The 25398-nt window shown below is 40.7% G+C and overlaps 1 protein-coding gene across 1 annotated transcript; it reads right to left on the bottom strand.

Moving 5' to 3' along the window:
• Positions 1 to 248: 248 nt before the first annotated feature.
• On the bottom strand, positions 249 to 22580 carry LOC144607348 (protein strawberry notch homolog 2-like). Its single transcript, XM_078424115.1, has 14 exons — positions 22347 to 22580; positions 21325 to 21456; positions 20593 to 20728; positions 19831 to 19943; positions 18567 to 18638; positions 16832 to 16940; positions 16498 to 16605; positions 15301 to 15444; positions 13803 to 13897; positions 11163 to 11255; positions 9040 to 9171; positions 8078 to 8154; positions 5100 to 5290; positions 249 to 3977 (listed from the first exon to the last, which is right to left on the bottom strand). The coding sequence occupies exons 2-14, from the start codon at positions 21454 to 21456 to the stop codon at positions 3649 to 3651; spliced, it is 1731 nt and encodes a 576-aa protein (XP_078280241.1). The 5' UTR covers positions 22347 to 22580; the 3' UTR covers positions 249 to 3648.
• Positions 22581 to 25398: the final 2818 nt, after the last annotated feature.

The following is a 25398-nucleotide window of genomic DNA, read 5'->3' as shown; positions in this document are numbered from 1 at the left end:
AATCAAAAGATTCTTTGGGTTTGAAGTATTTGTGCTGTTTTTCTTTGGAAGATGATTTTTAATATTTCTATTACTTTCTGCTGGCAAAAGTAGTTACCTGCAAGAGATGTAGAAGCTCATTCATTCCATTCATTGTTTTCTTCAAAAGTGAATTTAACCTTGAATCAATCAGTGACATAAAAAATATTTACAGAAATTTTATTTTATGCTATACAGTAATACCATTTTTTTAAAATTGAGGATGTTTATTTTGGATACATAGATGTGTAGTGCAACTGTCTTGTGAGATTTGGCAAGGTATTGGTACTAGAAAAGCAAATGTTATATATCTGATAGACAGACTATTCTCTTAAAACATTACAGAAAAATTATTGCTAACAATAAGCACATATTTGGAGACAGTGAACTGCAATTTGTAAAAAAAGATAATTGTAGTTTTTTTATTTATCATAAAAACGAAAGCATGCTACTATATTCCTTCCTTGAAAGTAGAAAATTAAGAATAATTATTTTAAGGCACATTTTGATAATTTTTTTTACACATATACTGCTTCATTTCCTACATTTATAAATACAAATAGAAAACAAAGGTAACCCAGTAAATTGTAAGTAGGCAAAGTGCTTGCATTGTTTACAGATACCCACAGCATATACAATAGCTACAATCAATAGAACCATATCGGTTAACAAAATAATTTATGTAAAAAAGTCAAAATCTACTGTTTAACGAACAAAAAGCAACATGAATCTTAATTCATGCAGACAACCCTGATAAAAAAGATAGAAAAGGGCCATTGGATCAGTTCCTGAGGCAAAGAGGTTTTATAGCAGGTAACTTAATAGAAGGTGAATGCTTTGGTATGTGTTCTATCCTGGTTAAATACTCGGTGAAAGTTGTAATAGAAGGGCACTATAACAAGATTCTCAAGTTTCTGATATTGCAGTGCATCCAAAATTTCTCATGGCAGATCAAAGCATTTTTAAAGCTTTACAGCAGTCCCTGATTCTTAAAAAAATTAGTCAACAATTACTTAATGGAACTTCTATAGTCAGGTGCTTCTTGTCAGAACACATTACATACATCTTCCCCTTTCCACCATCTAGCTCCCTGCCACATACACATGAGCTACATTAGATGTTCCTTTCTATGTGCCAAACAAGCAAATGGAACCAAGCCTGTGGTTATTAACCAACTAATGTCGAGCTTCAAAGTGCACTGAAGCTTAGAGGATGTCGACAATGATCTTCTGGGCTTTATGCTTACAATTGATTACATAGGTCAAAGAAAATGTCATATAATCTATTTTTGATCCATTAAATATAAAATAATAGTGACCTTCGTATCAAATGCAACATATCTAGTTTGATGCTTCAACCTCTCATGAACTTGTCCAATGTTTTCCCTGATCAAGCAACAGCAGTATCACTGCCACATGACTGGCCGGCCATTAGAGGTGCTCTTTAGTTCACCGAGGCACAACGGCTGTTACATGAAGCTTTCTGACAAACTGAAACAAGCTGTTCACAGTTGTCGCTTTCCACAGTTAAAGGTCACTATTTGCACTGTGTATTCTATCTATAGATGATCCTAGTCTCACCCAACTTCCCAGGCTTTCTTAAGCACTAATACCATGATCCACTTAATATGCTTCATAGAAAGTTTCTATTTGCTTTAATTTACGACCATCAGAACTCGAGAGTAATCAAGGGGGGGGAGAAGATATATTTGTAGGCAGCTAGGACTGGACCCATTGCTTTATTATAATCCTGAAGATTTTACTATATGCTTATTGTACTTCATGCCAGTTTAACCAAAAAACTGTAGGCAGCTATGGTGCTAATATTGTGTCAGACGGATTTAAATCTACAATTCTGAGTACATCTGTTTCCACTCTATACCCAGTGGATCATGATAACTTTACAGTATCTGAACAAGTGTTGTAAGTGTTAGATTAAAGTCAACTGAAGAATTACTGAAGCATTGAGATGTTTCTAGCCCCTGTTGATTACTCCCAGTTCTGAAAGACTGCACAGTGAAAGGAACTTCAAATGTGGCAATCTACCTGACTTTCAAAAAACTAATCTTTGGGTCACTCCAAATGGATTGGTAGGTTTACAATACCAATACTGACATCAAAACATGAGCAACAGATTTTTTTATATAAATCTTCCAGCTTAGAGTCTGTGAACTCAAACAAGCTCTATAGTGGCACTGCCAGTGAGGAAAGAGAGATAACAAAGAACTTTCTATGGCATTTTTTGACCAAAAGTTCACAAGATAGTGCAGCCAAGAGCTGTGTGATAAAAGAAATAAGAAAGTGATAGGTAAAATTTAAGGAAGTAAATTAAATAACATAAAATCTCACTTTATTTTGAAGAGGAATAAAAACAAGTTAAAAGATTTCCCAGTCTGCCAGAACTCACACTCTTGTCAATCCAATTATGCTTTAAGTACTTTCGATTAGAAGGCCATCTCTCATCAGATAACAATTTCTCTCCCACATGGATAAGTAAGTTGCAGAGAAAACAACCCATGTTCATCCTTCTAATTCCAAAAGTAATATGAGGGTTGTAAACTTCCATTTATTTGGAGTGGGTCTTCAGAAGAATGATGTATCAGTGTGAATATTACAAGGGGAACATATGTAAGCATATAACAAAAATTTAACCAGCGCTTTCTATAAGCTATTGCATAGTTGTTCCTTTCCAGCTGAAGAGTTCATGTCAGTCAGCAGGTGGCATGACTAGTATCTACAGGTCAGGGAGAGTCCATGACTCTGGAGATATTGATCATGTCTTGCTGTTTTCCACAACATATATTTATATTACATGCTTAAAATATATATAATTTAGAAACAAATTTACAATCTTTATGATAAATGTGGAGATACGAAAAATATCACCGCGGTTCCCAGACTAGGTATGGTATAAAACCTGTTGCAATCTTTTTAAAAGATAATGGAGTTTATATTTACAGTCATATAGTTGTACACTGCAACGTTGCACTTTGTTAAACATATTAATACTACAGGAATAATTCACTACACTAATCGCACTGCTGTTAAGTGCTTAGTTAAGCCCCTTAGAAAAGTGTTATGTAAAAGGTGCGCTGAACAGCAGTTACTCGACAGCAGAGACAATGGAACTGTTCCTCAGAAATACAGCTTTTCTAGCAGGTTTCCAAGTGTCATGGAGCGTGCTGGGGAAGCTGGCTTTCGTTCGCTGAGTTAGGACACACTTTCAACCACTGAATCCTATTACCTGTTAGCTTTGTACAAATCTCCCTTCTTGTAGACTTTTGACTGTGCAAATTCCCTGCCGAGGATCATCCCTTACACACGTGTTAATCCAACACGTGTGCTGTTGATTACAATACCGGTACCAACATGCAGTGGGGAAGAGAAGCGAAGAAAGATGTCAGCTCTTAATAATGCCACGTCAAAGATTCAAAGGTTGAAGAGATGTACCTTCAAAACTCACACGACTGAAGAAGAGTTTTGTCCCAGTGGTGATCTTTACGTGCAGGCAGTGTCGTTGAAGGGGGAAATCTATGACATGGTCAACTTTCAGCCTGCATGTCAAAATGGTAAGTAGGACTTTGACTTGAGGCAGGCACTTTAGCATAGCAGCACGACAGTCTTTTGTTATTCAGCCAGCTTCCCAGAAATGTGAAGTTGGCCCAAACTGAATAACACTTTGTCGATCTTGACTTGGCATTTGTTCCTGTTCCCCATATTGATCGTAATCATACCCTAATAACTCCTGTAAAACACTGACAGGGTCAAAAGTATCTGATAAACTCTGAACATTGGTGTGAAACGATTGTGCCACAGGTAAACTGGCTGGTGGTTTGCTCTGACACATCTGCAGTACCTGGTTTGCCAGTCGGTTTTCCTCCTGTTTTTTCTTTACTGCAAAATCCATTTTCTTTAGCTCTTCAATGACATTATAGACACAGGCTTCAGGAATCTTTATTCCTGTAAAAAAATTGCCAGAAAGAGAGTTAGCCCAGATTAGAGAACTACTATCATGGCAGGTCAATTCTTTATCAGAAGATGAAGTTCTTAACTGGTAATTTATAATAGCACAGTTTCCATTCTCTAATGATGTAAATTTGGTTGCTTGATACTTTTCATATATGTGGCTTTGAGGTCTGTACAATCTTAAGGTTGATTACATCTCCACAAACTATTTAAGACTGAGGGAGTAGCATTCTGATTCCTAAGTGTTCAATTATAACAAGTAATTGCAAAAAAAGACGCAAAGTGCTGGAGTAACTCATTGGGTCAGATAGCATCTTTGGAAGACCTGGATACGTGACAATGCAAGTCAGGACCTTGGCTGAAGCAAATCTTCAAGGGTACTGACCTGAAATGTCTTCTATTCATGTCCAACAGATAGGCTGCCTGACCCGTTGAGTTACTCCAGCACTCTGTGTCTCAATTAGAGCATGTTCTCTGTGGCAGGATAAGAAATGTTTAATTCTCTACCCAAGTACAATAATGGATTATCAGCATGAACCCATAAGTTCAAATTTGAGGGCTAGGATGGAGAAAACTCAGGCAATCGCCAAATGATTCACTGCCGTTCATCAAGGAAATGAATGTGGGTGTAATATGTGGCCACAGAAGAGGCTTGACAAGTGCCTTGTTGGGAAAGCCAAGACTGGCAAATAAAAATAAATCAACATCGTCATCCACCAGATTCAGGGACAGTTTCTTCCCAGCTGTTATCAGGCAACTGAATGATCCTACCACAATCAGAGAGCAGTGCTGAACTACTATCTACCTCTTTGATGTCCCTTAGACTATCCTTGACCAGACTTTGCTGGCTTTACCTCACACTAAACTTTACACATGATATTCCCTTATCATGTATCAATACACTGTAAATGGATTGATTGTAATCATGTATTGTCTTTCTGCTGACTGGTTAGCCCACAAGGCCAAATGGCCTACTCCTGCACCTATTTTCTATGTTTCTATGAACAGCTAAAATTAAGATTAACTGCTCCACCTAGGGGCAAGTTGAAAGAACAATTTTCTCTACTGAGCACCCGTTAGAACAATATTTATGAGAAAAATAAAACTTTTACTTACCAACTTGCTTTTTCTGCTCCTTGGTTTTGAGACGCACAATTTGCAAGTGACTGGAACTCGTAACTTCGGACATAATGTTTCCCACTTTGTTCCAAACCCGTAATAGAGCTCCACACAACATGTAGTAACGTCGGAGTCGCATGCCTTGAAAGCAGTCTTTCCCCTGTTGCACTATCTTACACTTCCCATTCCTGGAAAAGATATGGGGACACGTGAATACTTACTTCAGTCCTGTGCTTTTCTTGCATTTACCTTCCTATTCTGTAGTTTTCAAGGGGCATTAAAATTGTCATGTCCCACCCCAAACTGCAAGCCCTTTAAGAGGTGACTTGAAAACAATGACATTTCTGTATGCCGTATTTTAACTGATTAAATTAATTTATAACTCAGTTAAAAGACAAAAAAAAAAGACCTGAAAAGATACCTCCATGTTCTGATGTTGAACACAATGTGTTCCTCTACATCCATTAGATCTATAAGATGAGGAGTTCAAATCAGGAATGGCAATACCAGCACGGAGAGTAATAAGGTGGTTTCATTTCCAGATAATCATTTACCGGCAAATTTTAGTTGAGTTTAATTGAGAGATACCCACCGAGTCCGCGCCGACCAGCGATCCGAAAGCTACTCACATCCAGAGTAAAGATGTAGTAACTATGGGGTTGGTAGTCATAAATTCAGCCACTATAATTCAATTCAGCCCCTTTTGATTTGCTTATTATACAGGTAAATTTGAAATTAGTGGGAAAATATATTGCTATGTAGAGTCAACATCATCTAATAAAATGAATATCAATATTCATTAAAAAAGGAAAATTAAAGAAATAAAGGAACAAATACACCAATGAAAAGTTGTAATATTGTAGCGTACAAACATCAACAACCCTTTCCGACAGTATCACAAAATGCTGGAGTAACTCAGCAGATCAGGCTGCATCTGGGAGAGGGAATGGGTGACGTTTCGGGTCGAGACCCCTCCTCAGACTGATGTCAGGGTGGCGGGACAAAGAAAGGATATAGGTGGAGACAGGAAGACAGTGGGAGAACTGGGAAGGGAAGGGGGGAAAAAGAGAAAGACAGAGGAACTATCTAAAGTTGGAGAAGTCAATGTTCATACCGTTGGGCTGCAAGCTGCCCAAGCGAAATATGAGGTGCTGTTCCTCCAATTTCCTGTGGGCCTCACTATGGCACTGGAGGAGGCCCATGACAGAAAGATCAGACTGGGAGTGGGAGGGGGGAGTTGAAGTGCTCAGCCACCGGTAGATCAGGTTGGTTAAGGCGGACTGAGCGAAGGTGTTGAGCGAAACGATCGCCGAGCCTGCGTTTGGTCTCACCAATGTGGAGAAATTGACATCTAGCGCAGCGGATACAATAGATGAGGTTGGAGGAGGTGCAGGTGAACCTCTGTCTCACCTGGAAAGACTGTTTGGGTCCTTGGATGGAGTTGAGGGGGGAGGTAAAGGGACAGGTGTTGCATCTCTTGCGGTTGCAGGGGAAAGTGCCCGGGGAGGGCGTGGTTTGGGTAGGAAGGGACGAGTGGACCAGGGAGTTACGGAGGGAACGGTCTCTGCAGAATGCAGAAAGGGGAGGAGATGGGAAGATGTGGCCAGTAGTGGGGTCCCGTTGGAGGTGACAGAAATGTTGGAGGATGATTTGTTGGATACGCTGGCTGATGGGGTGAAAGGTGAGGACAAGGGGGATTCTGTCCTTGTTACGAATGGGGGAGGGGGAGCAAGAGCGGATATAGAGGATGCCCTGGTGAGAGCCTCATCTATAATGGAAGAGGGGAAGCCCGTTTCCTGAAGAATGAGAACATCTCTGATGCCCTAGTGTGGAACACCTCATCCCGGGCGCAGATGCGGCATAGACGGAGGAATTGGGAGTAGGGGATAGATTTTCTGCAGGAGTCAAGGTGGGAAGAGGTGTAGTCCAGATAGCTGTGGGAGTCAGTGGGTTTGTAGTAGATGTCAGTCACTAGTCTGTCTCCTGTGATGGAGATGGTGAGGTCCAGAAACGGTAGGGAGATGTCGGAGATAGTCCAAGTATATTTAAGAGCAGGAGGAGTTACTCCAGCATTTTGTGATACCTTCGATTTGTACCAGCATCTGCAGTTATTTTCCTGCACCCTTTCGGACAGGGTATATCAGGAAGATAGAAGAAGGGTCTCGACCTGAAACGTCACCCATTCCTTCTCTCCCGAGATGCTGCCGGACCTGCTGAGTTACTCCAGCATTTTGTGAATAAATACCTTCGATTTGTACCAGCATCTGCAGTTATTTTCTTCCACTCAGGAAGATAGATGATGGGTTAAAATATCCTACAAGGCAGCAATTTGGTTGTGGTGATTTGGTTTTCCAAAGCTAGATGTACCTTTGCTAAAAGCTCAGATAACGTCAATGAGACACTCCAGTTTTAGACAATAAAACACAGGAGCAGAATTAGGCATTTGGCCCCTCAAGTCTGCTCTGCCATTTGATCTATTTTCCCTTTTCACCCCCAATTTTTTGCCTTCTCCCCGTAATCTTTGATGCCCTTACAAATTAAGAACCCATCAATCTCTGCTTTAAAAATACCTATTGACTTGGCCTCCGGTGCCGTTTGTGGTAATGAATTCCACAGATTTGCCACTCTCTGGAAATTCCTCCTCAGAGATTTATAAATCTGTTACCACAGTTCCACTACAAATAGGAAGTGTCAACAATACACATCCACAATGTATTTGAAACATTCTTTTACAAAAATTAAAATTGTTTCACATATAAAGAACAATGGCAATGTTCTATACAGAACTCCATTCTTGCACACTATAACATCTAGTTACTTTTAAAAGACTCTAATTGTTGTAATGTAACATATCGCCATGATGGGCATCTCAAAATATTTGATCCACTCGCAGTTTTACCAATCAGCTATATTAAGCTTCAGAGGGATTCTTATACAAGGGAAATCGCTGAAGTCATTCAGCGACAAAGTCTTACCAAGCTGCATGACAGCAATTCTGGAAAGCAAAATGATACAGGTTTTCCCAAAATTCTTTGGCCTCTTCTGCTTTGACCTTAAATAGACAAAATAAATCAATAAATACCAATAAAAAAATGTTATCTTCTCTTCCAATGTAAGGACAATCCCACTCTTATGATTAGAAAGGACTGATTCCATTCTAATCAACCGTGGTAATGGAGATGCCATTTCAGTCCACCTTTCCATTCAACCTGGCATACATTACTGTATCAGTCAATCTTGTTGTTTCAAAGCAAGACATACATCCCTGGACCGTGTGTATTGCAGTCAGATTTGCTGGTTGTACAAAGAGGCGGGGGTGGGTGAGGGTTAGCTAGCTATGAGGACACAAAACGCCTGCAAGGAAATACCGATATCTAAGTGAGTGGACAAGAAATTTTGAAGTGGAGAATATAGTGGGAAATGAGAGGTTACGGAAAAATCAAAAGGCAAATTATTATTTAATCAGAGTGGGACTACAAAATGTCACAGTACAAACAGATCAGGGGTCCTTGCACAGAAATCATAGAATGTTAGCATGCACGTACACTAAGTAATGAGGAAGATTCAATGGTCTTCATTGTTTTGTGTTTGTAGTCAATACACCAGAATTGATGCGGCACGGTGGCGCAGTGGTAGAGTTGCTGCTTTCAGCGCCAGAGACCCTGGTTCGATCCTGACTATGGGTGCTGTCTGTATGCAGTTTGTACGTTTGCCCTGTAACCGTGTGGGTTTTCTCTAGGTGCTCTGGTTTCCTCCCACATTCCAAAGACGTGCCGTTTTGTACGTTAACCGGAGGCTTCTGCAAATTGTCTCTACTATGTAGGATCAAACATAATATATGGGTGATCGCTGGTCGGCGGGGTGATTGCTGGGCCGACGACTCTGTTTCCACGCTGCATCTCTAAACGAATATAAACCGTGTCATTATAATACTTACTTTTTTGTATTTCCTTCGCAAGTTATCAAAACTTTCTGGTTGGGTTTGTTTTCCAATATTTGGTTTGTACAACGCGTAATTCTTCACAGTAATTTGCTCAGCCAAAAGTGCAAAAGGCTCATTCCCTCTAAGCTGTAACAGAAAAGCAATTAGTAAGAAAGAAGTTCCAAGGTAGTATGTTTGAAGAATTAGAAATTGAGTACATTTTACTCGATAAAAACGCTTTAAAATTTCAAGCATTGTACTATAAATACATCCCAACACAACCATGTTATTTGCTCTTCCATACTTTCTGGGCAGTGAACACGCTAACCAATATTCCTTGAAGAAACATCTGAAAGCCACTCACAAGACGACCCTGGAAATAAATATTTGCTTCAGTGAGTCCACTGGTCAGCGTTGCTACAATCAGGCATCTTAGTAACTCCATCGTCAACATTGTGGGAATTGGTGAAGGCAAGAGAGCAGGATGGAATTAGATGGAAGATATTGCTAACCTGTCCAGCCCCAACAGATCTCATGAATTTGCAGTCTGTAGAATGGTGTCATGAATTAATGGCTCCAGTCCCATCCTCTGACTAGTTTGTAGCCACATTATTCTATTGTTTGCAGGAAGTGTTTAAAAATATATATATTTTATTCAACTTGGGGGATTTGGCATTATTGACAAGTCAGCATGTATTACCCATCACTTCCCATGAGAATAGGGTGGTTTGCTTCCTTCTCCAGTCACTGCTGATCCTCTAGTGTGGATATTCACAGCAGCGCTGTAGGCAATTCCAGGATTTGCACCAGTAACGATGAAGAACCAACAATATCCTTCCAAATCAGGTTGATGTGCAACATGATGGAGTGCCTACTGGTCATGGTGTTCCCATGTGTTTGAGAACCTTGTTTGGTATAGTCAAGGTAGCCAAGGCTAGCAATGGCAGGGTGTTTTGTGTGTGATACACACTGCAGCCATTGAAAGCCAGCGATGGAGGGAATTCATGTTTAGGGTAGTAGTTGGGTGTCAATCATATGGGATGCTTTCTCCCACATAAGGAGCTTCATGCGAACGCATCCCATCACACATCTGACTTGCACTTTGTAGAGAATGGAGAGGCCCCTGCTGGTGTCAGGGGGTGAACCGCTTGCTGGAGGATCTCCGGCCTACTCTTGTGATCTTGAGATGGATACTCATGTGCCTGATCCAACTGAGCTGTTGGTTAATGATGATCCCAGGACACTGATGGTGGGGCACACTGCAATAGTAATGCACCATGATATGTCAAGGGATCATGGTTCGACCGTCTCTTGTCAGAAATGGTCAATGTCAGAAACTTATGTGACATATGTATTAATTGCCACTTATAGGCCCATGCCAGAACATTCTCCAGGTCTTGCTTTGTGCAGGACTGGACTGTCCCACTGCTGAACTTATAATGAAAGGAGGGTCTCCGATGAAACCATTGAAAGTGGTTAGGCCTAGAACAGCCCCCAAAGAACTATTGCAATGATGCCTGGGGTCTGAGATGATTGACAATGACAACCATCTTCCTCTGCGTGAGGTACGACTCCAACCACTGGAGTATTAGCTCTGTGACGGCCTTCCATTTCTTTTTTAGCAGAGCTTCTTGAAGCGTCTCCTCAGTCAAATGGTGCCCAGTGTCGGAGCCAATTATCCTCATCTCTGAAATTCACCTCTGTATCGATGCTATGATGAAGTCTGAAGTAGAGTGGTTCTGGTAAAACCCAAATGGGGCATCAGTGAGCAGGAACAGCAGCGTGAGGGCCTTTGATGTTACCATCACACACTATCTTCCATCATTTTGCTGTTGATTGAGAGTAGCTCCTCTCAATGACGGAATAAAGACTAAAACTTTTAAAGTTTTATTTTAAAGCCTCGCAGAAAGTGGACTTGATTTAAACAAACACTGAAAGGCCATTTTTAAAAATAGAAATAATCTTGCAGCAAAAGAGTGTGTTTTAAATACAAGGCAGCTGAGTTGACCTGTTCTTTACTCTCCCACACTGAATCTATGCTTCAGATAGAAATCACATCTCAGCACCTGTAACTCACTTGGCTGAAAAGTCTTAGTTATACGGCACAAGGTAATGAAGAGACAAAATGTGCTACTCACCTTGTGTGAAATGTAAAAGCCATCATTGTCTCCAGTCAGGGCGAGTGACTTCTTATAAGCCTCTTCCCAGGGCATGCCTCGATCCACACTTATCTGCATAAAGCAAAATCAATTAACTGCAATTCATCACAAATATTTACAGTCTGAGGTTTACATTAAATCAATTAGCAGACACGAGACAAATTGGTGGAGTTGCAGACAGCGAGGAAGGCATTGAAAATATATGCAGCGGAAGATAATCAGCTACAGAAACGGCAGATGGAGGTTAATCTGAAAATTGTAAGGTGTTGCACTTTGGCAGGTCAAATGTAAGGAGAGAATCTATAGTTAATGGCAAGATCCTGAACTGCATGGATACACAGAGGGATCTTGGGCTCCAAATCCACATTTCCTTGAAGGTGATCAACACAATTAGTGTTGTATGGTACGCTTGTCTTCATCGTTTGGGCATTGAGTATAAGAGTCAGTAAGTCATGTTCCAGCTTTATTGGACTTTGGTTATATGAATTTGGAGTGCTGTGTGCAGTTCTGGTCATCCCGTTACAGGAAGCATGCGGAGGCTTTGGAAACATTTACCATTGGAATCTCAAGGAGTCAGAGGGAAATGAATGAAACATGCATGACGATGAGAGATCGTAAGTGTAGAGGACGGTTCCTCTGGTGGGAGAATGTAGAATTGTGTTTTACAAATAAGGCACTGCCAATTTCAGACAAAGATGCGGAAAATCTGAGTCTTTGTAAATCTCTTTACATATTTAAGGGTGGTGGAAGATAGAATCTTGATGAGCAAAAGATGAAAAGTTACTCAGAGAAGACTGGAATGCAAGCATTGTAACTGAGGTTACAATCAATCAGCCATGATGTCACTAAATGCCAAAGCAGACTGAAGGGGCTGCTGCTTCTAACTCATGTATTTGTAATGTTAAACACAACTATTCAATCAACATTCTCACAAATGAAAAGAAAGAACCTATATAAACAAACTATTTCTGATTTGAGTTTTGTTTAAGACTATTACCAATTCAGTATTTTTAGCAAGTAAATGTCTGCCCATGCCTTGAAGGTTTTCAAAGGAATGATGAACCAGTTCCAGAGAGTCAGAAAGAGTTAACATGTTAAAAACCTACAAGAGAGAAATCTGGACACATGGAACTCTAGATGCTGGTTTATTGAAATAAAGTGCTGGACTAACTCAGTGGGTCAGACTGCCTGACCTGCTGAGGTATTCCAGCATTTTGTGTCTTTTTAAGACACACATAAACAGTGAATGAAACACGTTCATGCTTCGATGGATCAACTCTTAAAAGATGACGAAACAAGTTGGTTTGTTCAATGTTTAATGTCAGCAACTGCTCAAATTTTTTCTTTTCTCTGAAAATGATGATATTTTTCCCTGTAATTAACGCTCAGGGACTCTCTTTCTCTCTGTTGTTTTTTAGTCTGTAGTTAAATTTTTTGGTGTAACTTTAATTGTGTATTATGTGGGCGAAACTCTTTTTATCTCTTTCCTCAACGGAAATGTGCCCTTTTCCTTATCGTATCTCCGCCTGCACTGCGGCCTAACATCGTGGAGCTGGCGGCCTCTTGCTGGGGATCGACCGTGGGAGCTCCAACCGCAGGTGCCTGCGGAATTAACATCTTGGAGCTGGCGGTCCCTTTGCCAGGGATCGACATCGGAAGCTCCAACTGCGGGACCCTGTGGACTTTAACATCGTGGAGCTCGCGGTCCCTTGGTTAGGGACCGGCTTTGGGAGCTTCAAGCTGCAGGAGCTTCGACCACCCCGATCACGGGAGCTTCGATCGCCCCGACGTGCGAGCTTCGATCGCCGGCTGCGGGAGCTTCAATCACCCCGACTGCGGATGGTTCGACTCCCCCGACCGCGGGAGAAATAGGAGGAAAGAAGATAAGACTTTATTGCCTTCCATCACAGTGAGGAATGTGGAGGAGCCGCTGTGATGGATGTTTATGTTAAATTTTTATGTGGTTGTGTTTTTTGTTGTTTTTTTGGTATGACTGTATGGCAAATCATATCTTTCCCTCTCAACTCCATGCTCCTGCCTTATCCACATAACCCCAGACACCCGTACTACTCAAGAATCTATCAATCTCTGCCGTAAAACTATCCATTGACTTGGCCTCCACAGCCTTCTGTGGCAATAAATTCCACGTAATCACCACCCTTTGATTAAAGAAATTCCTTCTCATCTCCTTTCTAAAGATATGTCCTTTTATTCTGGTGCTCTGGCCTCATGGAAACATCCTCTCCACATCCACTCTATCCAAGCCTTTCACTATATTACACAATAAAAATAGCAAATTCTGGAAATATTCAGGTCAGGGAACATCAGGTGCCTGAACCGGAGTTAATATTTCAGATAAATTATTTAAATAACAAAGCCGGAACTGTTTCTCTCCCCACTGACGTTTCCTGGCCTACTGAGCATTTCCATCATTTTCTGTTTTACTTGGGTGGTCAAGCATATGCAGATCTGCACTTTTTGCTTGGTGAGAAAAAAGGTCTACTCATTTAATTTATGGAACTGTTTCAAGTATATAATTTGCCAAGAGCAATTGACAAGAGCAAAGGAGCAAATCTGAAAAATGGCTTGTGCTTTTAGATCAACAGAAGCATGATTTACCTTATAGAGCACCACTTGCCCATCCTGTGGATGCCCTGGTGTTAAGAATACTTCTTGCTGTTCTTCATATATCTCTTCCACTCCTGGAGCTAGATCTGATCAAATGGGACAAAAATACTCAATAAAAGTAGCCATGTACATTCAATGCACTAAACTTAACATGTAAATCACAAGGAAAACTCATCAGCGCCTCTATTTCCTTAGAAAATTGAGGAGGATCGGTATGTTGCCGAACTACACAGTACAGAGCATACTGACGGGTTGCATCACGGCCTATTTCGGTAGTTTGAATGCCCCAGAACGAAGGAGGCTGCAGAAAGTGGTGGACTTTGCCTGGTCCGTCATGGGTACTAACCTCCCCACCTTTCAGGGAATCTATGAGACACTCCCTCAAAAAGACAGCCAATATCATCAAAGACCGCACTACCCTGGCCACGTTCTCGGCTCACTCCAATCATTTGGAAGAAGGTACAGGAGGCTGAGAACCATGACCTTCAGGTTCAAGAACAGCTTCTTCTCAGCAGCCATCAGGCTTTTCAACACTGTACAACACCAACCATGATTAACTATAGATTTTACCTTGGTTGCACTGCATACTTTGGTTTTGCACTATTATAATCTGGTTACTGTGTATTACTAACTGTTGCTTTAGTGCATTACTGATTATTGGCATTGGCCAAGTGATTGGGGATTTTTGAAGCGGAGATTGAGAGGTTCTTGAATTGTAAGGGTGTGGTTACATGGAGAATGCAGAATGAGATTGAGAAGGAAAGATAGATCAGCCATGATTGAATGGCGGAGCAGACACAATGGGCCAAATGGCCTAATTCTGCTCCTGTGACTTATGAACGCACATTTATATGTGTGTTATTGTGTGAATAGGCCTGTAAAGCTGCAACAAGTAGGAATCTCATTATTCTATTGCCGGTACATTTGACAATCAAACACTAACTTTTGACTTGTCCTGAAGGCAATATAAAGATCAACAAACGCTATCTAGTCTCCAAATGTCTTATCCAAATGTTGAGGGTCTGTATGTAGCTGAATGGTGAAGGCAGGAATAGAGACTGAAAAATTGGTCATGAATGCACAGCAGATAGCAGCATTGCCTCTGCTGGATAAGTTACCACTGAGTTTTTAATGTTCCCAATATGGAAAGAATGGTTGGACTTAATCAGTTTTGGTTGCTTGTAGATGATTTTCTGTTATTCCAGTATTAAGTGCAATGTATTCTATTTATATTGGTTAATTGTGATTGAATTGACAAAGCTTTGCTGGTTTATTCAATCTCAAAACACAAGCGATTCACATGCATGTCACCATTTTCATGGAAGAAATGTAATTTAAATGATTAATATTAAATTAGATTGGTGCAACATATATAGATCAATTTGATTTGTCAAACTTTACCAACTTGTCACAACATATGGATGTAAAGTGTGAGGAAAGTTAGAAAATTTTGGGTAAAACCTTTGTGTTAATAAACTCTTCTTCATACCTAGAATTCCCATGTCATATTTTCCTTCTTTTTTGTCCTTCTCAATAAGATAATCAAATGTGTCGGTAAAATATTGAAAAAGTGCATTTTGCTTGTGAACCTCGAGTCCAAGAATCCGATTCAGGAATTTTGTGATGCTGCAGTCTGAAAGCAAAAATAAAAAGCCTGTCAGCATAGTTTCATTACAGATTTTAAATCGCCTCTTTGCTAAAACAATAGAGCAAGCTTCTTTACAAATTGGTCCATATTGAATCTCTCAGATTGTCTGGAAGTCTCAGAGTTTGGAATTAACCCCATTGTTGCCACAAATCTGGAGGAAATAGGGAGGTTGAGAAAAGGAAGAGCTTTGATGGCCACGAGAGGTGTTTGGAGATAACTTTGTTAGTAGTGGGGATGCTGGGAACATTTGGGGAAGAAGAATGCCTAGAAGCTGGCAGATGTTTCTCAGTCAATCAGCATGTACATTTTCAGAAGTTTCATATGATAGTGTCTCCTTCATGTGTTAGTATCTGTCTCCAAATAATTGATATTGTGGAAAATAATACAAATTACTGCCTAATTAAAGTATTTTAGTTCTATGGAGGAAGATTATTATTAAGATGTAAAAGATTACAACGTCTTAGTTCAAATCTTATTTCTTAGTAAATTACATCAACACCAACCAAATACTTCCTCAAAAAGGCAGCTAATATTACCAAAGACTGCACCACCCTAGCCATGCACTCAGCTCATTACAATGTAGGGTAAGAAAATAACTGCAGATGCTGGTACAAATCGAAGGTATTTATTTCACAAAATGCTGGAGTAACTCAGTAGGTCAGGCAGCATCTCAGGAGAGAAGGTATGGGCGACATTTCGGGTCGAGACCCTTCTTCAGACTGATGTCAGGGGGGGCGGGACAAAGGAAGGATATAGGTGGAGACAGGAAGATAGAGGGAGAACTGGGAAGGGGGAGGGGAAGAGAGTGACAGCTCATTACAATCATCGGGAAGAAGGTACAAGGGCTTGAGAACCATGACCTTCAGGTTCAAGAACAACTTCTTCCCTGCAACCGTTGGGTTTTTGAACAGTACATCCCCAACCATGATCAACCATAGACTCTTAAAAAATATTAAGGTTTTATGTAAAAATGTAAATAAGATCTGTATGTATAACATCACTCAAGCAGAGATTCAAAATCATATATTTATTTCTCACCTTTCTCCACATTTACATATCCATAGCGGTTTTCCCTGCAGAATATTCCCACAGCCATCAATCCCATCCTCATATCTGCAAAAGATATGCTACGTGATAATTTCTTGGCTGAACATCAAATTTTAGAGAAAGCCAGATGTTATTAACATAAAGATAATGTCTTCATTGCTTTATGATGCAGACTTTATTTTTGATGTAAATCATCGTTTACAAATACTGATGTGTTAACAAGCATGTTTCTAAATAATGCATTTTTGAATATTAAAAAACTTGTATTTGATTAAATGTTAATGGACGGTTAACGCTACATGCAAATCTCAAACTAATATTTTACCTTCAATAAAAATATTTGGGCCTCCAACATAATCTTTTGGTGGTTGCACTTTATTCTCAACCTGGCCTAATATGGTTTTAATAACTTTATCCAATGCCCTGGTTCCATACTGTAAAGAAGGAAAAATGTAATCAGAAAATAATATTCCACAGTAAATTTCAAATATGAGGTTACTGAGGTTGGTTTAACATTGTGCATCCAATATGGATTTGATATGAAAATTGAATCCAAATTTTGTGACTTAAGCAGTTTGTTTAAAAAATCTTTAAACTTTACTCCTCCTAAATTCTCCTGTACCAAGTCTCAACAATTAAGGAAAAAAAATCAGAGAGGAGGGAGAGAGAGAGAGAGAGCAAGAGAGAGAGAGAGGAGGGAGGGGGAGAGGGTAAAGGAGAGGACAGAAAGGGGAAGCGTGAGGGTGTGGTGAGAGAGAAAGTGGGGGGGAAGAGTGCGAGGGGAGAGGGGGAAAAGAGGGAGGGGACAGGTGGGGGGGGGGGGGGGGGTGAAGAGAGAGCCAGCCCCTCACCACTCTTTCTCCTTAGATGGTGCCTAAGCATCCGAGCATTTTCTGTTCCTGTTTCAAACTTCCAACATCTGATTTTCATGCACGAATGTTAATTTCAATACAAAGGTAACCCAGCCTGAAGTCACCGTAAATATTGCTTGCAATCAAGGTACTAGATTCATGAGAGCAGCTTAAGATATGGTTTGGATGTTGCTCCTGCTTCTGCAAATACGCAGGCTTTGGCTGGATTAAAATGAAGAATAGTGCTTGAACAGAACACTGTAAACACTAAAAAAGACAAAATTGCTGGAGTAACTCAGGGGGTCAGGCAGCATCTCGGGAGAACATGAATGTGACGTTTCAGGTCGGGACCCTTCTTCAAATGGTTTATGGTGGGTGGGGGGGGGGGGGGGGGAGAAAGCTGGAAGAAAGATCTGACAGGACAAAGTGTGCAGGAAGGAACTGCAGAAGCTGGTTTACACCGAAGATCGACATAAAATGCTGGAGTTGGACAGACAGCATCTCTGGATAGAAGGAATGCGTGACATTTTGGGTCAAGACCCATCTTCAGACTGAGAATCAGGGGAGAGGGAGACACAGAGATGTGGAAGGGCAAGGTGTCAAAGGGGACATCAAAGGGGACGCAGTTCAAGAAAAATGTAGAATAGATCATTGTTATCCAGAGGAAGGAGAAACGAAGCATACAATGTAAAACTTTTAATCAGGAGGACAGTCAGACTGGTCGGAGAACTAGGACGGGGGCGGGATGGAGAGAGAGGGAAAGCAAGGATTACTTGAAGTTAGAGAAGCAAATATTGAAACCACTGGGTTTTAAGCTGCCCAAGCGAAATATGAGGTGCTGCTCCTCCAATTTTCGTCAGGCCTCATTCTGCCAGCAGAGGAGGCCCAGGACAGAAAGGTCAGTGTGGGAATGCAGAACAAAGCCTGGTAAGTGATAGGTAGATACTGATGAAGGGGGGGGGGGGGGGGGGGGGGGGTTGATAGACAGATGGTTGAACAAAGGCCAGAGATGAAAAGGCAAAAGGTGAGAGATAAGGATAGAGCTAGTACAAATTGTGAAGCCAGAGGAAGAAAAAGGGAGGGCGAGGACTCATTACGTCAAAATCACTCTGAAGCACATACACCCAAACTTAATTCTTGGTTGGTTCATTAACCAGATTTACACATTCTTGTGTTAAATAAATTATAGCAGTGAAATGAAGATATTACCTTATTATCAAAATTATATTTGCTGAGGTCTCTGGATTCTGTGGCCCTCCGATCACCGTGTGTCAAGGCACCCTGACAAAGGAAGAGATTTGTAATTCTAATACTGTCAAAAACAGCTTTAACATCTTTAAGCAATGTCGATGATGTAATACTTTTTGAACTTGAAACCTCTTTATTCTAAATTAATCACATGTAGCCAGTCAAATGTTTTTTCCCTGTGTGAAAATGTCAAAGACTAGAGGGCATAGCTTTAAGGTCAGAGGGGGAAAGCATTAAAGGACATACGCAGGGCAGTTTATTTTTTACAGAGTGATGTGTGCTGGAAAGCATTAACATTGGTGATGGTGGTGGAAGCAGATACAATACTGATGTTCAAGAAGCTTTTAGATTCCTGCGTTGTACTTTTCTATGTTCTCAGTGTAGGCAGAGGAGATTAGTTTAAATTGGCATCATGTTCGGCACAGACATTGGGAGAAAAATTTGATGGCAGGAAAAAAGAACGAGTAGTTCTCTCATAAACAGTCTAGTGATATTCAGGGATTGGAAGTCTTGTACAGTTGGCAGATTTCATAAATAATAATCTGCATAGTTAACTACAGAAAAGGCATTGGATGCCAAACATAGATTTGAAAAGTATAATGAAACATGATTAAAATATGAAACACTGGTGGTGAATTCTCACAAGAACAATGAACATTTCTCTGCACTTTATTTTAGGTACAGTCTAAGTCACTAATGTGCCACCAATTCTTTTTTTTATAAGAAGAATACTGCAGATTGCCACTTCAAGGAGAGAAAGGATCTGCCCGTAGTTATTAAATGAGAGATGATAGTTTAGTTTAGTTTAGAGATGCAGCGTGGAAACTGGCCCTTCGGCCCACATCGACCAGAGATCCCTGCACACTAAGACTATCCTACACACATTAGGGACAATTTACAATTTTACCGAAGCCAATTAGCCTACAAATGTGTACGTCTTTGGAGTGTGGGAGAAAACCGGAACACCTGGAGAAAACCCACGCAGGTCACAGGGAGAACATACAAACTCCGTACAGACAGTACCCGTAGTCAGGATCGAACCCGGATCTCTGGCGACGTGAGGCAGCAACTCTACTGCTGCGCCACCATGATTAAAAATGTTTAAAAAATGGTTTCCGCTAGTTTAGATCCAGTTTCAGTTTTGCTGAGCTGTAAAACACTTATAACTTTAAGTGAACGCCTGCAAAGGGGTAATTAATGCACTGAAGTAGAAAAAATATATTACCAGACTCTCCAAGCGTTTTGCGACAATTGAGGCAAATCTCCTTTCTCCTGCAAGTTCAGAGATGAGGAATATATATTCTGGAGCCGACACCTGATTTGACCTATGAGTACGACCTGAAAAAGATAATGTAAATGAAGTTTATGCAAGAATCATAAATTAAATTGCATTCATACCTTGGGATAACACTGATCACAAATTGCTTTAAAGGTTAGTATTTGATGTGTTAACTCTCATACATTTACTAACTAATGCCAAAAGGTTCTGGCTCTCCATGGGTAATGTTAAAGAACGAAGAACATTGGCTATTTGGCGTTAAAGTGGAGATGAGGCCAATGCTTAAGGGTCATACAACCAACTCCTGCTCCTAGTTTTTATGTTCTTAACCAGGAATTACATGTGGACATCAGAATGTAACAATATGTATTCTCCTTGAACCACAAAAATGGAATAAAACTTTTATTAAGAGTTTACTTAATTAGGATAAACAAGGATTACAAATGTCAGGGTTGTTGCTGGTAAACTACTAATCTCTGGCCCACGGATAATCTTTTTAACTTGGACAGACTTTAACCCTGGATATCTTACCACCTGAGAAAAACTTTTTTTGATCCAAATTGCTACTTACTAATGGTGCACAAGGATAATTAATACCTATTTCAGAAATAAATGTCTTTGGTTTTAAGCATAAAAATGAAAACGATTACATTTGTTGATAATGGAGCTTGTTACCGCTATAGATAGCCAAGTGTGAGCACGCCTTACCAAACTGCTGAATCGCACGGTCTGCACTCCAAGGCAATTCCAAGGTCATATGCACTCTCCTCCGCTGGTTCCTTATTCTTTTGTCAGCCTGCAGTGAAATTCCTGAACTGGCTGCTTCGGAGATGATGGCCACCAACTTGACAGATGTAAAAGAATATTTATTAACTTACTCACATGTACTGTTATCAACTGTTATATATATATGGTACCCTCCCTATAATAGCAACTTCACCAGAACAACCTATACACCGCATCAATGGGCACTGAGACATTTCCTGAATGTGCAGGTTGTGGTATGGTTAACAATGAGGGGGTACACTAGGCTGGTTTAGTTTAGTTTAAAGATACAGCGCGAGAACATGCCCTTCGGCTCAAGGCTGCGCCGACCAGTGATCTCCGTACCTTGCACTAACCTGCACATTGGGGACAATTATTTTTTACCGAAGCCAAATTACCCTACAAACCTGTACATCTTTGGAGTGTGCGAGGAAACCGGAGATGTTGGAAAAACCCCCACGAAGTCACGGGGAGAAGGTACAAACTCCGTACAGATTGTACCCGTAGTCAGGATTGAACCTGCTTCTGCCTGTAAGGCAGCAACTCTACCGCTGCATCACCGTGCCGCCCCCACTGTGCCACCCTGCCACTGAAGCAAGTTGGGTCAGGCTCCTCTTCACCATGTAGCTCGATGGATATCTATTTACTGATATAGACAGTGAGAACCAAACCTACCTTATCCCCGTTCATGAATCGCTCCTTTTCCTTTAAATTTACGTGGTCAATGGACAGGTTTTGTTCTGCTCTGGACTCGTAACAAACTGAGCCATCTGGTTTGCGAACAACACGTCCCTTTCTTCCAGTCATCTATTAAAATTAACGATTTACACATACAGTAAATGCTAATAAGATCACACATTCCCAGAACCCATATTTAACTAATGGAACATGATCTGCAGGGCTAAGGGATAAACAAGTGCGACTGGGACTGACTGGATTGTTGCACAGTTTGTCGGTATGAACTTGTCCTGCTTTACCCACAGGGTTACTATGATTATTAATGTCTGAAGAACATCACCCATTCTTTCTCTTCTGAGATGCTGCCTGACCTGCTGAGTTACTCCAGCATTTTGTGAATAAATACCTTCGATTTGTACCAGCACTGCAGTTATTTTCTTACATTAATGCCTGGGTCATCGTCAGGTGAATGCCAGTGTCATAACCAAACTGAAACAGCTTGACTGGAGGCACTGTTTAGGCCTTCTTGAGTATGGGCTGTTGTCTGGTCCTTTCTCCTTGGCTGCTCAGCTGTAACTGAATTGGCTGGAGACTGGCTTCTGAAATGATGGGGACCCATGAAGAATGGGGATATTTCTTGGAGCCTTCTCCTAAAGTTAGCTGTTTGAGTCTCCACCACCGTTCACAACCTTTTCCGGTTGTTTTCAATGCCACTGGTATATATTATGGACTGAACATTTGAATGAGAAACCAAATGCCATGAGTTAACTTTACATAAAGTGTCTCTAATTCTCCATCCAATCCATAAACTCATCCACTTATGACAACAGGTAGCCAAGACACACAGCTGAAGCAGTAGACATCAGCATCAATCATCATATCATATCATATACATACAGCTGGAAACAGGCCCTTTCGGCCCTCCAAGTCCGTGCCGCCCAGCGATCCCCGTATATTAACACTATCCTACACCCACTAGGGACAATTTTTACATTTACCCAGCCAATTAACCTACATACCTGTACGTCTTTGGAGTGGGAAAGGAAAGACAGACATCAGCTTGGAATCCTGGACCTGATTGCTTTTCAGTGATCCAACTGATTGTGTATCGACGACAGGTTAGTTAAATGGCTGCTCTTTCAATCTCGCCGAACAGCTAATAAAAAAAGATACCAAAAGGGGGAAAACTCCTTTCTTGAAAATATTGATTAATTATTGGTGTCGGTAAGTGTCTGTATGAAGGACTAGTAATGAATAATGACCTGCTGGTTTGTGTTAGAGTTCAGAGATACAGTGTGGAAACAGGCCCCTTGGGCTCACCAAGTGCACGTTGACCATTGATCCCCCTTACATTAGTTCTATGTTATCCCACTTTCATATCCTACACAGTAGGGGCAATTTACAGAAGCCAAATAATCTACAAATCAGCACGTCTTTGGAATGTGGGAGGAAACTGGAGCACCCGGAGAAAACTCACGCAGTCTCAGGGAGAACGTACAAACTCTGCACAGCCAGCAGCTGTAGACAAGATCGAACCCGGGTCTCTGGAGCTATGAGGCAGGAGCTCTCATGCTGCACCACTGTGCCGCCCTGTGCTACTGTGAAGGACATGATGCCCAAACATAATGCTGTCCATTTTGCAGTATCAGAGAGTGACAGGAACAGAAAATGCAATACATTTTCTCCTCCCAAGCAAATCATCTATAGTCTTGCTGTCATTGCAGGTGAGTAGTGTACATTCTGGGGTTGTGTGTTCTGGTACCAGAGCAAGTAATCACATAGAGCAAAAGCAAAGGCAACTTCAGCCATGAGCAGTCTTAATAAATTACCTCAGCCACATAGTCAGGACCACCGAACAAGTCAATTAGTTCATCCAGTGTATTTAGAGGTAGTTCTTTTCCGAGTATTTCAACCTTTGCCAGCAAATCCCCTTTCAGTTTTTCTACAAATTCTAGTGTTGCTGCTGATGAAAAATAATTCATCAATCAATCAAAATCATGCAAGATCACTCAGAATGTTCGAACATTTACATTACTCTTGCTCAAAGAACAGCATTCAGAAAATTGCATTCCATATATAGCTTAAGAAATGATGAGTAAATAGCCAAAATTTATTTTTGTTAAAAAACAAATAATTTACCAGGGTTGGAGGCTAGACAGTAACAATAAAGCTATACATTGCAATCTATTAATACTGAACTATCAAAGACAATGCTTAAATCTGCCTTATCCCTGATGCCGAAGATAGATACAAAGTACTGGAGTAACTCAGCGGGTTATGTAGCATCTCTGGAGAAACAGAATGAGTGACGTTTTTGGGTCGTGGCCCTTCTTCAGACTGAAGTCATGGCATCATCTTTGGCATGGACATTGTGAGCCAAGGGGCCTGTTTCTGAGGGGGGGGGGGGGCGTGTCCAATGCTTGGCTGAGAAGACATAACTTTTCAGCACTCCCGAAAACAAAGCCCTAAACTGCTAAAAAAAGACGAACTAAAGGAATCAAGTACTTTAAATAAAATCAGAAAGAATACAGAACGTACAGATGCCTTCCAAGAAAGTAAAAGGAGGAGTACAACTGCCACAGAAGCAAGCAAAAGAATCAAGCAAAAAAAATCGAAGGAAGGCCCACAGCTCTGATGGAACAGGGGACTAGATTTGGTGACCCCTCGGCAGGCGGTGAGTCTGGGGAGGGTTCCGGTATGAAGCTGGAATCTACTACTCCCAGCAAGCGCTCTTTGACTCGGGTCAAAATACGAGGGAGTCGCCGTGAGTTATCAAAAAAGCCCACTGTTTGCCGAGAGGCTGCTGATGTTTTGTCTGTTTTGTCTGGAGTTTCGGACTCGAGTGATGATGAGGTAACGGGAGACTCCACTAGCAGAAGATACAGAGACTAATATGAAAACGATGCTTCAAGAAATTATTAACAGGCTCAAGAAAATTGAAGGAGATAACAAATTAATGAGGAGAGATAACAAGAAATTTCATAAGGCTTTGAAAAAAATGGAGGAGAAATTTCAAACAGTGACAAATAAAGTGGATAATATGCAAATGGAAAATGAAATGTTAAAATCTAGAGTGGAAAAAAATGAAGACAGTATTACTGCAGCAGCAATTGAAAGTAAAAAGACGGCGGAGAAGTTGGAGGCCTTGGAAAACTATAGCAGGAGAAATAATGTTAAAATTGTTGGTTTGCCAGAGGGAGTGGAGGGGGAAGACCCAATTAACTTTTTTCAAGATTGGATAGGGACCACTCTGGGAATAGATAAACAAGGTCCAATGGAAATAGAAAGAGCACATAGGGCTCTAAGACCGAAACCCTCGGCTAATCAAAAGCCAAGATCTGTGTTGATTAAATTTTTAAGATACCAAGATCGAGAATTGGTTTTCAAAACAGTCGGGAATAATATAAGAGAGGGAAAACCAATAGAATATGAAGATACTAAAATAATCTTTTACCCAGACATCAGTAATGCCTTGTTGAGCAGAAAAAAAGAATTTAATAAGGCAAAAAATGTTCTATGGAAGAAAGGCTATAGGTTTATTTTACTGCATCCGGCTACTTTGAAGATTATGATCAACACTGGAGAAAATAAATTTTTTAAAGACTTTGTCAAAGCAGAAGAGTATGCGGAAGAATTGCCATCGAGAAATGCTTAAGAAGATTCATGAATGATTGATTATTAATAATATCTGTATACTATAGAGGGGATTAACTGTATTAAGGATTGTTAATTTTTAGAAGTACTTGATATATCGGGGGGGTTGGAGAATGTGGATGCTCCACCATAATCATGGGCACAAGTGTGGTGCGGACCACACCTCGTATAATAGAGGGGGGTAATGTTGCTAATCTATTTATTAACAACATTAGAGGGAGGGTCTATTTCTCTATCTTTCTTATTTCTTTTCTGTTTTTATACCTGGACTATGGAGGGGAGCACACTGAAATACGGCACAATGTAAATACCGGAAGAGGTATCAAGGTAAGGAAACGAAAAAAAAAAGGAATGAATGGATAACACATTAAATTTTTTAAGCTATAATGTGAATGGGTTAAATGGACCGATAAAAAG

This window comes from Rhinoraja longicauda, chromosome 28, assembly GCF_053455715.1.
Source record: "Rhinoraja longicauda isolate Sanriku21f chromosome 28, sRhiLon1.1, whole genome shotgun sequence".
NCBI classification, from domain to species: Eukaryota; Metazoa; Chordata; class Chondrichthyes; order Rajiformes; family Arhynchobatidae; genus Rhinoraja; species Rhinoraja longicauda.
This window is presented reverse-complemented; position numbering and strand designations above follow the sequence as displayed.